At 32.1% G+C, this 14,792-nt stretch overlaps 1 protein-coding gene across 1 annotated transcript; it reads left to right on the forward strand.

Annotated features, from left to right (window-relative positions):
- The first annotated feature begins 317 nt into the window (after positions 1-317).
- On the forward strand, positions 318-12,389 carry LOC139521218 (PH domain-containing protein DDB_G0287875-like). Its single transcript, XM_071314630.1, has 3 exons — positions 318-617; positions 6,381-6,556; positions 10,447-12,389. Exons 1-3 carry the CDS (start codon positions 341-343, stop codon positions 11,041-11,043), a joined length of 1,050 nt encoding a protein of 349 aa, XP_071170731.1. The 5' UTR covers positions 318-340; the 3' UTR covers positions 11,044-12,389.
- Positions 12,390-14,792: the final 2,403 nt, after the last annotated feature.

Consider the following 14,792-nt stretch of genomic DNA (forward strand, 5'->3'; position numbering starts at 1 on the left):
AAAATCGCTATGATAATAATACAGTGATTTATTTACAATGGCAGTTGGAAAAAGCTTACATTTGTCAGTAAGTATTTAGCTTTGATGAATATGCGGTATGTGTCTTGCTCATCGTTGAAAGCCGAACGTTGATATATAGTTGCTTATTTCTGTGTCATTTGGTCTTTTGTGGAGATTTGTCTCATTGGCCATACCTTCCTATTTTTATAATTAATAAAATTAAAGATGCATTTGTAATCATCACGACTGTTTCTCAATTTTCTGTCTGTTTTTCCCTCGGTATACTCTAATACACTTCTGTATTATTTCAGCAACCACTACAACAACTACTACAACACCAATGCCCACCACGACCACTGTCACCACAACGACAACAACGACACAGCCAACAACTACTACAACTATACCAACAACTACCACAACTATACCAACAACAACGACAACACAGCCAACAACCAGGACAACACAGACAACAACCACGACAACACAGAAAACAACCAAACCAACAACTCCCACTACAACTACACAAACAACAACAAGAACCACTAAAGTTACAACACCTACGAAACAGCAATCAAAGTTGTCTACGTCAGCAACACAAGTCGAGGCATTGGAAGGTAACGTTATTATATTATTAACTTTTTATAAAGAGAGGGCACTGATTGACATAAAGGGGGGAGGGGGCGCTCCAATTATGCTTCAGAGATTCCCTATATGAGTGTGACGGGGTTACTTCTCTCAATTAATGTGGTAGATATTTGGTCATTAGTAAACGGATGAGCTAAATAAGTACTTCTTCAGCTCAGTCGGTTAATGCGCTGCCTGGTAACACAATGGCCCCGGCGAGTTCGATTCCCGGTGTAGAAAAAGGTGATTGTGTATGTAGAATCATGCTCTCCGGTTACATAAGCAACTAAATGTTTCCTGGATCCGCCTATGCTTTTTTCAGAGTAATATTTCTGTAAAGGATGTTCGCTACTCTCGTTTTTTGACTTTTTGTCAGATTTTAGGAAGACTCTATTTTGATCTATGTAGTGCCAATAAAACTTTTGCCTGCTAAACCATACTTTTCTTTGCATATAGTTAAAAAATCCATTTATTTTTAATACTTATTTTTCACAGTTTTTGACAGGAAAAAGTGCATATATAAAATAAATGTATGAAAAATCTGGATGAAAGCGTTTGCTGTCAAAGGAATAAGTTCATGAAGGGTTAACATTGGCTCTAAGATTTGATTGTATTTTGACAATATATCCAAAATGTACTGATTTTGGGTCTAAAAATGTACTCTGAGGAAGAGATTTATTTTAACAAAAAATTATTACTTTAAAATAGATTGATTTAAGAACCAAATCATTGCCACTTTTAAATTTTATGAGTGTTTTTAAATTCCAGGCCATTTTTGGCCATATTTTCTGGAGGGATATTTTCGAAGAGTACCAATCTTGAGTTGGCTTTTCTTTCAACAGGCGGGTTAGGAAATATCTCTTCAAATATCTATTTTGGATTCACAAATTTTATTGACCAGCGTCATAAAAACATGTACAGGTACATGTAGTTGTTAATTGAATGAAAAAAAGGTTTCAAAATCGATTGTGTTGTAGTATGAACACAACTGTTGACTGTCACCAACGCTGGTGCATTAACACAGTTTTAAGTTTCGCAAGTATTTGTTTTAACCTAGATAAGTGGTATAGTCCAAATATTAAAGGTTAATACCCAAATATCTTTCGGTATATTCTGTAAATAAGTCATGTAGAGTTTAATCAGACTTACTTTTAAATATAACTAACTTTTATCTTAAGATTTTGGTCATTATATTTGGCCATAGTTTTGTCCGTTTATCACCTATTCCTCCTTGTTTGTTTTTATTTTATTTGTTATTGAACCGAGGCGAGATACCAAAAGGAAATGAAAACTCATAAGTCGAAAATAAACCGACAATTTCAAAATAGGAAAAAGACAAAAAGACAAACATTAGTATTCAAAGCACAATATTAAAAACTAAAAACTTAGCAAAATCATAAGTTGAATTTGAATATATAGGAAGGAGTAGTTTGTGTTTAATACTACACGACTATCTTGATTTGAAAGCAAAATTAAATACACCTTTGTCCAATTGAACCTAACAAACTAGAGAGTCTTTTGTTTCATTTCGTTAAATATAAATATGTCCAAACTTTTGTGATCTTAGTTAGCAAGAAATTCCCTTATATTTTCTTTAAGCTTTAATTTGCTGAACTATAAGTTACAATGTTACAAATATATAAAATCAGCAAATAAACATAAATTTTAAAAGACACACTTGATTCACATAATCAAAGAAAGACAGAAAACATAATGACCGAAAGAAATAAAAACGAAGAGATCAACCCAGAACAGAAAATTAAAGACTGGCATTACCAAAATATAAAAAAAGGTTGTCAAGAGGTAAGCAGTTTATGATGGCAATTCGATTTATAGTTTCAATGACCATAGTTGCTTAGCGGGCTTTGGTTGATATGATTTATAAGACGATTTTCGCCCATGTCATCTTCAATTAATTGAATGCTAATGTATATTTTTTCTTCTCTCAAACCCATACATTGTAGTTATCGATAAATATAAAACATTAACTTTGAAAATGTGAAAAACATCTTCTCGACCTTGGTGTAAGGTTTGAACTTTCCATTTAATCGACATTCTAAAAAAACAGTCAATATAAACGCTGTTCTTTTGATATTATTGTTATGTTTCACGTTGAACTGGTCATAATTATATCCAACCCGTCCAGCATGTCATTCAGAAACATCACAATTAACGCCTACACGATAAAATTGTTTTTTATTTTTATTCATATTTGTTTGTTCATGGAAGGCCATGTAATCTAGACAGTAATGTCAGCAACCTTTCATTAGCAACAACAATTAACAATATTGATTTGCTTTATCGTATTCTTGAGTTTGAGTGTTATATAGTTAAAGCATTTTTATTTTCATTAATTTTCATGTTTATATTGCACACCACCGAAGTATAATCTGCACTTAAATATGCCTTTTTATCCTCTATGCCGATGTATTTGTCAAAACGCATATAAGTTCTTTTTGCAATTTGTCAAAACGCATATAAGTTGTTTTTGCAATTTGTCAAAACGCATATAAGTTCTTTTTGCAATTTGTCAAAACGCATATAAGTTCTTTTTGCAATTTGTCAAAACGCATATAAGTTCTTTTTGCAATTTGTCAAAACGCATTATAAGTTCTTTTTGCAATTTGTCAAAAAGCATACAAGTTCTTTTTGCAATTTGTCAAAACGCATATAAGTTCTTTTTGCAATTTGTCAAAACGCATATAAGTTCTTTTTGCACTTTGTCAAAACGCATATAAGTTCTTTTTGCAATTTGTCAAAACGCATATAAGTTCTTTTTGCACTTTGTCAAAACGCATATAAGTTCTTTTTGCACTTTGCGAAGACGCTTTATCATTTGTGCACTTTATTAAAAGCTTCTATTTTGGGCTAAAAAGCTCTAATGATATCATTTGCCAAATTTTGGAAGGACATTTTCTAAACAAAAATATAAAAATTGAGTTCAATTTTCTTCCCCAATTACATTCTGTCGACTAACATTAGTCGCAAATATGCATTTGAACATGATAAATCTTTTGAAAACTTGCATGCTGTATCAATATTTTCTTTACATTTATATATTATCATTCCATTTTACTGTGGAATCTGTTAAGACTCAAAATACAGTGCAAATGATTGGCATTATTTATTACTAATAAGACGTTCGTTGACATTTGGCAATGATTAAACAATGTGCTATAAAATAGACTTTTGAGACGAATCAGTTGATAATTGTATTACTGTCCAGTCTTGTCGTCCAATAATGACAATGTTCTTTAGATATAACTAAAGCACAATCAGATATGAGGAATATTGGTAATTTTTCTGTTAATAGCAGACTGCATAATAAAGGTATTGTTTCACAATGGAGACACGAATTGTAAATTGTAATGTTCTTATTCTTGGATACCTTTACATCATATGGGCGTATTTAATGTGCTCAAAGCCGTAATTATTTCTTAATGGAATACGATATATGGATGTGGTGATTTTGGTACTATTAAATAGTGTGCATATTGCAAAAAAATACAATTATCTCTAATGCAAAACTCTCTGAATGGGAACGTCATACATGGAATTATCTGATGAAGAATGTATAGAAATGATTGAATATGATAAAAATGAAGAAACAACAGGCAAGTTGTAATAGAAATCTGATATATTTATTCTTATTTAATGAAACGGTAATTTTCAGATACGAAATAATTCGCCTAAATCACAAACACTTTTTAAGATTAATTTTGATCATAAGACAAACTGTTGCTTCAATTTCAACGCATCAACTACTTATTGCGGTATAACGTTTTTCTTTTTTGCAGCATTTTTTTTTTATGTATATTGATTTGTTAAATGTACTAAATAAAGTGTTTAACAATAGACAGACATGATTTACACTAGAACAGCACATTGAATCATATTATGTATGTGTATGTGCAAGCACAAACGGAAACTGTCTACCGGGTGGTATATCACCCTACTAGTGCGTCTTGTGGTTGGTCGAATAGTCACAAATACCAATTTTTGAGAGTATTTTGTTTTGGCCCAGGCAGGGATGGAACCAAGGGCCTTTGCACTCAATAATAAAATTGGGAAAGAAAATGGGGAATGTGTCAAATAAACTCATCATAGATACCAGGAATGAATTTTGTATATACGCCAGACGCGCGTTTCGTCTACAAAAGACTCATCAGTGACGCTCGAATCCAACAAAGTTCGCATTTTACATTTAGAGGACTGTCTTAGTGTCTCCAATTTGTCTTTGAAAAAGATGACCGAAGTTCATGTAATGAGATTTTTTTTCCATTTCACCATTCTTTTAAATAAATCGTTAAAAGCTATAAAAAGTAAAAACACAAAAATACCGAACTCCGAGGAAAATTCAAAAAGGAAAATCAAAAATCAAATGGCAAAATCAAAAGTCCAAACACATCAAACGAATGGGTAACAACTGTCATATTCCTGACTTGGTACAGGCATTTTCTAATGTAGACGATTAATAAAAATTGAAAAATTTAAGCTGTGTCGAATCTATGTCCCCGGCCGGAGTCTATAGCAACATGCACTATTCTTTTTTTTCATTTTCGGCAGCCATTAACATCTTTTTCCAAATTTCACCACACGATTTGTTTTAATTATAATGAACATTTTAAATGAAACTTTAGCACATATAACGTCGGAAATTAGCGTTTTTCGGATTTTCGACGTTTTCAGACATTTGGACAAATTGGCTACCGTTTTGTAATGTGTAGAAGCATTTTATTCCTTTAAGACCTAAATATGTAGTAAATAAGAAAAGAATGTTGGCATTTGGTAATCTTCGTGTATCTAACTTTTGTTTTGATCAATTATAAAGTACTAATTGAAATATCAGTTAAAAAATACGCGTTAACTGCTTTAAAAAATGAAATATCAACTTGAACAAAATGGCTACCGCTTGAAAAACGACTGTGTAGAGAAGATTTTATAGAGTCTGCAATATTTGAACTCATAAACAATGAAGCAAATATTTGTACTTTTGATGGATGTTATTATTATTTTGCTGTTTTTATTCATTTTCTGCTATATCTACTTATAAAATTCACTTTCAGTCGTTGAGTTAACGAAAAACGTCGTTGGACATTTTTCTTATCCCAGCTTAATATGCAGCCACCGAGTCAAATGAAATTTGGCAAAATAACGGCTTTGACAACACAAAGAACCGACACATGTCGTTGTTCCTGCCAAGGATCAGGAAGATCAGAGAATAAGAATAGGATCACTATACATAAGAGTTACAACAGTTTTTCCTAAATGTAACGTTGGACATCCGTTTTCACATAGCATTGTTATTTTCTACTATTAATATTAACAAATTGCCTGGTTGTGCGTTATTTCCACGCAGTTGTTTCTTGGTTTGCTAGCTCGGTGATATGATACAGTTACAGTTGAGAAAATCACGTCGCTAACGTAAAATGTTAAAAAAAAGTTCACCGTGGGGACTATCAAAACTGTATCGTATGCCCTTAAACAATTGTATAAGATTTTGTGTGAACTGCCTCTGGTATTTTGTTTTTATTTTGCAATGGTCTAGAATGCCCACTCTCGGGTGTTTGACCCTCCAACCACCACGAGTACATGAGAGACCGTTTCGAATATTTATACTGGTGTACTAGTTCGAATTGTTGGATTAAAATAAAGTTCTTGTCTTCTCGAAAAAGTGGAATGCCCTTCTTCTGTTGGTATCTGGTCCTGTTTGATTTATAATTCTTATTTTGATGCCATTGAATATTTTGCAGAACCTGAGAAGGATACCAATAACATATTGTTGATGGTAGGGATAGCGGCAGGTGCCCTTATATTCCTGGCTGTTCTGATACCCCTTGTCGTATTTATGTGTCGTAACTGCTGCTTGAAGGGGGCTGTATCTCCGGACCAAGAGGAGGAAGAGGACAAAAATAAAATAAAAAAGAAGGTAAAATATCAATAGTTTTCTCATTATAAGGTAAAAAAGAAGGTAAAATATCAATAGTTTTTTTTCGTTTCAATTGTTTTACTTTTAGGGGACTGGGTTTTGCTCATTCTATAAGAATGTACGATGATTTGTACGTCATTTGGTCACCGTTGGAGAGTTGTCTCTATGGTAAACGATGACCATTATTTGCTAATTTTTACGTCATTTGGTCACCGGTGGAGAGTTGTCTCTATGGTAACTATACCACGTCTTCTTATTTTGTTTTAATATATCACAGTATAGATGTTTCGTACAACGGAAATTTATCTTCAAGCATTTTATAGTTAATGGACAATCTATACCGATTCATTTGTATATTAAGTATGTTGTTTACTGCATTCCCATTTACTGGTTTGCAAACCATATTCGTCAAACAAAAGAAAACCGATTGACCTCAACAGCCACATTTACCAAAAATCAGTTTGGAAAAATCAAAATAAGGTACATCCCATTTCTTGTTAGTTTTTATTCGACAATTGAGGAAGTAAAATTTCAAAGATAATTACACCAAATTGAATAAATATGATAAATACATGAAAATGCGATTTAGAAGGAAATGACGCATATATTGACTTGCAGTCAGAAATAGGTAATTGACAGAGCTAATAAAAGTAGAGATATATCGGTTGACGAGAAGATTGAATTTGTCACAAGGGAAATGTTTTATTTCTGATGCAAGAAAGTATTCATTTTGTTCCATGAAAAGGGTTTTCTGGCAAATTATAGGTTGTTTTCGACATTCAGGATTTCAATTTTCCTAAATAATGAAAGCAAATTAAACATTAGTTCTATCCTTTAGCCTGGTACCCTCGTTATCAGAATAATATTGATATAATACAAATCTTTTGATTTTTAATCCGTCAAGTATAATGGTAGTAATTTGAATCCAGGAAAAAAACTTTCAAGCTCCTGTCCTCTAGCAATGTTTTGTTTTCCAAGTAATTATTCCATCAGACAAGCCTAATGGGTAGATACATCGTAAAAGAGAAAGACTGATTATAAATCGCCTATTTTTGAAATTGTAATTAGATTGTTTTTCTTAAGGTATATAAACGAGAAACGTTACGTTATTTATACTGTATCTTTTGAGTTCTAAATCTATAGTATATTAATTATAAACACATCAATATGAATTAGAATATTAACATTTCTGTTTTAGTACATCTCTGCACGTCAAATAACCTTGCTTAACCCTATAAATCACATAAAGTAATTGTAATGGGAAATTACAAATTTTATCACGTCACGAACAAAGTGTTATATATTCTGTGAACACACGGAAGCCGTCTTACACAGTTCTATTTCAATCTAAATTCAATTTTCTTCCGAATTTTTATACTTTTCTAACACTAAAACGGTAAATTACTTATTTAAGTTATTGAGATCTATAACTATATAACGGTTATTTGATTCATTGTACAACAAAATCTTGATAACTCCTAGCATGCCATATAAATACAATAAAGTACTGTGAATCATCACATGCCTTATAAAGTGCTACAAAGTCTTTAATAATGATTCACCACATGCCATATAAAGTACTGCACAGTCATGATGACTTCTTACATGTCATTGTTTATATATACCTTTGTATATATATAATTCTATTACTGTTGTGAAAATAATTGTATAGATTTCGAGATTGCAAGTGCGCCACTGTTTGTGCTGCGTGTTGATGAATTATGTTCGTTGTTGTTCTTCAGTTTGCATATTGTGCCGATTAGTATATTATTTGTTTATGCTTTTCTCTGTGGTGAGTGTTCTTGCATGTGTTTGAGCTGTATTTCTGCAGGTAGTGATGTCGTTTTAGAGATATTTTTTGATCATTTTCATATAAGCGGGAGGTTTGGCTAGTCATTAGAACCAGATTCAACTCACCATTTTGTCCTAAAATGTCCTGTACTAAGTCAGGAATATGGCAGTTGTTATCAAACAGTTCGTTTCTATGTATTTATGCTCGGGGTTGCCTCTGTTGCACTTTAGTGTTCCTGTTGTTCGTTTGTTTTCCTCTTATAGTTGATGTATTTCCTTCAGTTTTAGTTTATAACCCGATTTGTTTTTCTCTTAATCGATTAATGACTTTTGAACACCAGTATAGTACTGTTGCCTTTATTGATTTTCTATATCCTTATTTCATTAATATTGACGAGTTATATATATATATATATATATATATATACGCTAAGCGGTGTTGTCGTAGAAGTTAGAAACAAAAAGTACAGGTTCAAGCCCCGGCGCCGGGGAGGAAGTTACGAATCAAATCTACTCTAACAGCGTTAGGTTGATTTTCTAGGCACTTTTATTACATATCTTACATTGTTGGGTTGATGTTTAGACGAGTTGTATATACATAATGTACACAGCCATGTATCACCATCATTGCTGGTGATCCGATGGATAAATCTGTTGTAGAGTTGTCACTGACTCAGACATACTTATATATATACAACTCGTCTAAACATCAACCCAACAAAGTTAGATCTGTAAATTTGCTTTCGGAAATTTTTTGTTCTTCCCTCGCAGGGATTCGAAACCGTGCTACTGAGATATTGTGACACCTGCACTGTAGCCGTCCCGCTAGACCACACGACCACCTGGGCTTCACAATAATAAAGCTTTCGGTGGTCTTGTGTTACCTTTCCTCGTCAGTATATATATATATATATATATATATATAATTTGCACAACGGTTTTTAGACTGATATAATTTTTTCCTTATCTGCATAGTATCGTCTATTCTAGACGATCCGGTACATAGTAAATTTGCTGGTTGGTCCTTTTTATAGACTTCTATATATATATATAAGATTTTAAGGAGCGTTTATGCTTCTGAGCCTGACATTATATTCTCGAGATTGAACAAAAATTATTTGGCTTAATGTATTGTTATGCCGATAACTAATGCATCTCACGTCTACAAATCTTGTTTTACTGATAACAACATACAGAGAATATATCATTTCACAATAGCATCGCATTAAAACCTAATGTTTAGGCTTTGATAATATCATTGTGTTGATGCAATGGCTCGTAAAATTCTAATTAATCGAATTTTATTGTTTAAAGTAACGACTTTTCTGTTGATTTTATTTTGTATCAACCCTTTCCGTTATCAAGCAGAAATGTCAGATATTTATGGGATTTATATTTGTATTATTCAAAATAAAAATAAACTATTAGGGAGTATATTAAAAACCATCTGGCAATGAAATGATTATAGGTGTACGCTACGCTAAACATAGCAATATCAGTGATTAACATAGAACACTTATTGTTTGTTGTCTTAACAATTGCAATTGCCTTTTAAAAATTGCAGAAAGTATGAATATCTATAAAAACAAGTCACGAAAAAAACACTACTTTTTTCTACAAATGTTCTGAATTTCGACCTGAGTAAAAGCAGCTGAAAGATGTTAGGATACTGTATGTAAGGTTTAAGACTCCATTTCTTTTGATGGGACGATTGAGAAATAAAATAAAATAACAAAAATACAAAGAGAAATCGAAACGGAAAGTTCGTTAGCAAATGGCAAAATTTAAGAGCTCAAACACATCAAACAAATGAAGAAAAAAAAAAACAATCGTCATATTCATGAATCTTCTTCCTGTTATTTTTTGATTTTATAAAGTGTTTCCACATTCGACAGAATCGTTTTGTTCGCTCTCTTACTCATACATATGTTCTTTTGGTATTGTGATGGCCTACGAGATATACTGCTCGTAATCCTCTCCATTAATTGATTATGATTAGTAAAATGATTTGCAATGAAATCGTTCAGCGTTAGCTGATATACATACATAAGTCAGTTATTTATCTAAATAGCACTTAATATTGATTATTTTTGTTACAGGAAGCTTTTAGACCGCTGGATGAGAATGAAAATAAAACTGTCACAAAATATGACAGACGAATGTCGACCGATACGTTGTTATCCATTGATAACTATGATATAGATGAAGTAAATGACACAAGAAAAGTGAAATCTAGACATCGCAGACTCTCAAAGAGAGCCTTGTCATATACAGACGACAAGATAGCGGAAGATGCAAAACAAGTTCAAAATAATGTACAAGTAGACAAAGTTCCGATAATGAGAGATGAATCTATTCAAGAAGTCAAAGAACCAGACCACCATGAAGACAATGTCTTTATTGATGACAATGAAATACGACAGGCTAAAAGCGATGGAGAAGCAAATAGTCTGACAGACAAACCAACAGTGACAAGTAACATATATGTTCTTAATGCAAACATACAAACAAAAATATTCACGTCAAAGAAAAGTAGAATATCGCCTAATTTTGAAAAAGATTTTTCGTTCATGCACGATGCAATTAAAGATGAAAGCTCATTACATGATCCAAATGTGAGGAGTGCTACTGCTTTCAATGTGATAAAAAAGCCCGCGCAAACAACACCTAGAGTGGTATTACTTGAACCATGGTAGTTAAGTGTTAACCAAATAACTGTGCGACAGATTTACGCTAGTTTTCTAGTTCCTTCAACAAAATACGATGTGATCACCGAAAAGCATTGTATGAACTTAGTATTCCATGAAAAGCAAACAATATGATGATGCTCTTTATGAAATTCATGTTTAAAAGATATCATGAATGTAATTTTAAATAATTTTTCTTTTTCTTTTTTTGACAAATGTTCTTTCTAGGGAAAACGGTACTATTTATTCTGCCATAGGCGACAATACTAACATTTTCTAAATTTACCACTTTTTATAATAAAAACCTGGATACAACACTTATGTGTGGTGTTAGTACTTTATTATTCTGTTTTAAAAATTGAAGCAAAAAAGTATCATGACCAACTTCCAATGGAGCTTGTTTATGTTATCCATGCCCACCGTCATTTTACACCAAATTTATGAAATTTTGGATTTCTTTTCGAATAAATCTCTAGGAAATATTTCAATAGGTTTAAAAATTTATACTGTAAATTTACACACTGCAGTTATTCATAGATAAATAAAAAAATATATTATACCCTTACATCCAATCATAGCGCTCCTAATTTGACTTCCTTCACCTGCCTTGGGTACAAAAAAGGCCAACCTAATGTTGGGAAAATGTAATAGTGCCGTTTTCCCTAGCTACAAGCTGCGTTCGACTCCGATTCTATTTAAAAGGTTGTGCGGTTTTCGTGTTGGAGATAAGTATCCAATCCGAATGAAATAATTTCATACGCCAATAAAAACTCGCAACCATAATAAAAGTATAACCATTTGGCGTTCATCATCAATCAATCAATATAGTAGGTACGTGTCTTCTGTTAATATTTGTTTAATCTGTACATCTTTTGAATTATTTTTAATTTACCCATTTGTGTTTTGTATTTTGGATTCCTGATAACTAGTTTCTTTAATCATTTTATTTACACCCAAATAGTTTTCGGTGTGTTACCCATCTTATGTATATATAATGTTTCCATCATTTATATTCATTCGATAACAATGAACAAACATTGCCTGTCTATTTATTTATTTACATTGTCATATCCAGGAAATGAATTCATAAGTCAACATTGTTATTATTTGTAAATTATCTCATCAAAGTTTATACATATGTTTCGCCATCAGGCCTAACGTCATTTATATTCATTTCATTACCATGAACCATAATTGCTTGTCTATTTATTTATTTATTTGTTGACATTGTCATCACCATATAGTGTATTGATAAGTCATCATTGTTATTATTTGTCATTCATTTTATCATATCGAGTTAATTATGGTTCTGTTGTTGTTTTACTTATAAAATGAAAATAAATGACTTTATATGTTTTGCCCTCATAGGTCTAATTGATGGACATATGATGGAATGTCCTATTTCAGTACATAATTTTTTGATCCTATAGACACAACACAGAAAAGGGCAGAAGATACCAAGGAAATAATTTTATGAATCTTATAAGTCTAGATAAATGGACAATGCCTTGTCGATCCCCACTCCACATATACACAACAAATAACAAACAAACAAACAAATTCAAGACAAAGACAAACAAGTTCACAATTCCTAAATGGAAAAAAACTAAAGACTGTGTAACTTGAACCATGTTTTCAACTTCTTTAGCAGTTTACCCCCTACCCCTCGAAAAAATCTTCAATCAGTTTTTGCATTCTATTGAAATGACATATCTTAAAGCAAAAAACACAACAACTAAATTATTTACTATTTTTTTTAAATTTTAAACTAAATGTATGAACAATTTATGAAAGAGAAGGCGAAAGATACTAAAGGGACATTCAAACTTCGTCTCCGTGTTCTAATGTAAGTACTAACTAGATGATAAGTTTTCTCCAGTAAGTCACAATCGAGGAAAACTGGACAGGATTGTGGTTCAAGAATGTTAAAAAAAAACACTCTACAAACACTGCAAACTAGGACTTGCATAATGAAATCCTTACACTTCTTATTAATTTTAAAAGACGAAAATATTAGTTCAAATTATTCTTCTGTTTCTTTTATATTTTCATATATTGATTGGTACCGAGGAAGATTTCAAAAGAGGTCTCAAATCAAATCGTTAAATGGTCAGTCGACTAATGCAATCCTCTTTACGACACGGCTTATATCTATTAAGTGTTTGCATTCTGAAATGATTTCGGTCATTCCTTACTAGTAAACGTTTATATTTTAGCCATGGAGTTGTCAGTTTGTTCTCAACTTATGAGTATGAATTTCTCTTTTGTATTCTTTGCCTCTCTTTTACTTTACTAAAGAACTGTCTTGTTACTCGTTATCATTTTAATAAAAGGCCCTATCAATAATAAATAGTATGCATTCATTGTATTCCAGCTGAAAACAGCTACAAATAGCTTTCGACACGAACATATATTGGTATTTTTATTTACATAAAGAGTTCATATGGATCGTTTAGTATCACCTTTTTGTAAATCAAGTTGTGCAAGAATCACACATCCCAAAGGTATGTTTGCCATTTTCACCATGAGGAGGTAAATAGTTATCAAAGATACCAGGATTATAATTTAGTACGCCAGACGCGCGTTTCGTATACATAAGACTCATCAGTGACGCTAAAATTAAAATATTTATAAAGGCAAACAAGTACAAAGTTCAAGAGCATTGAGGATCCAAAATTCCAAAAGATTGCGCCAAATACGGCTACGGTTATCTATGCCTGGAATAAGAAAATCCTTAGTTTTTTGAAAAATTCAAAGTTTTGTAAACAGGAAATTTATAAAAATGACCACATAATTGATAATCATGTCAACACCGAAGTGTTGACTACTGGGCTGGTGATACCCTCGGAGACGAAACGTTCACCAGCAGTGGTAAGTTATGATATGTTATGGAGTTACTCTAGATCTTTAGCAGTAAATATAAAAGTTGGAAGATGAGGTAGTAATGCCAAAAAAAGACAATTCTCTACAGGAGACCAAAAGACAGAGATATTAAAAAACTGTAGGTTCCCATACGGTTTTTAACAATGAGTAAAATCCTTTCCGCATGCATAGTCACCTATATAAAAGAATTTTAAAATGATACTCAGATAGATTCTGTACTGCAACAAAAATTAACAGAAAGTATTATTTGTTTTGATTCACAAGGTTAACTTGGAATACTTCGTTTTAAAAAAATCTAAATAAATGGTATCTGTGATATGGTGCTTAAAAATGGTACAAGTCTTCCTAAAAAAAAAGAAAAGTTCAACGTTTAAAGATATTGTACCAAATATGTATGCAGACTAACTAAAACTATTATCAATTAAAGGTCTTTCAACGAAAATAGTTCTCAAAGGTACCAGAATTATTATTTAGTACGCCAGACGCGCGTTTCTTCTACATAAGAATCATCAGTGACGCTCATATCAAAATAGTTATAAAAGCCAAACAAGTAAAAAAAGCATGCATTTCGAGTTATTTTACTATACAATAATTTTAAAAATAAGAGGGGCTAACAGGGATCCAGGGTTTTTGAAAGTTGGGCGTAGATTATAATTTGACACTCCTTTGGCTAAAAAACCCAAACAAATAACAGTGTACAATGCACTAATTTAACGTATCCTCAAGTGGAGCATGTATATTGTATAGTTAAAGTGTAAGGGTTGGACATTTCTGATGCCATATTCTCCCCCATTAATTGTCTTTTATAAAATGATTGAATGGATCCAAAACTATGTACCGATATATTTGATGTGGGATTCTCACTAGCCAAGTCA

This window comes from Mytilus edulis, chromosome 4 (assembly GCF_963676685.1).
Source record: "Mytilus edulis chromosome 4, xbMytEdul2.2, whole genome shotgun sequence".
NCBI classification, from domain to species: Eukaryota; Metazoa; Mollusca; class Bivalvia; order Mytilida; family Mytilidae; genus Mytilus; species Mytilus edulis.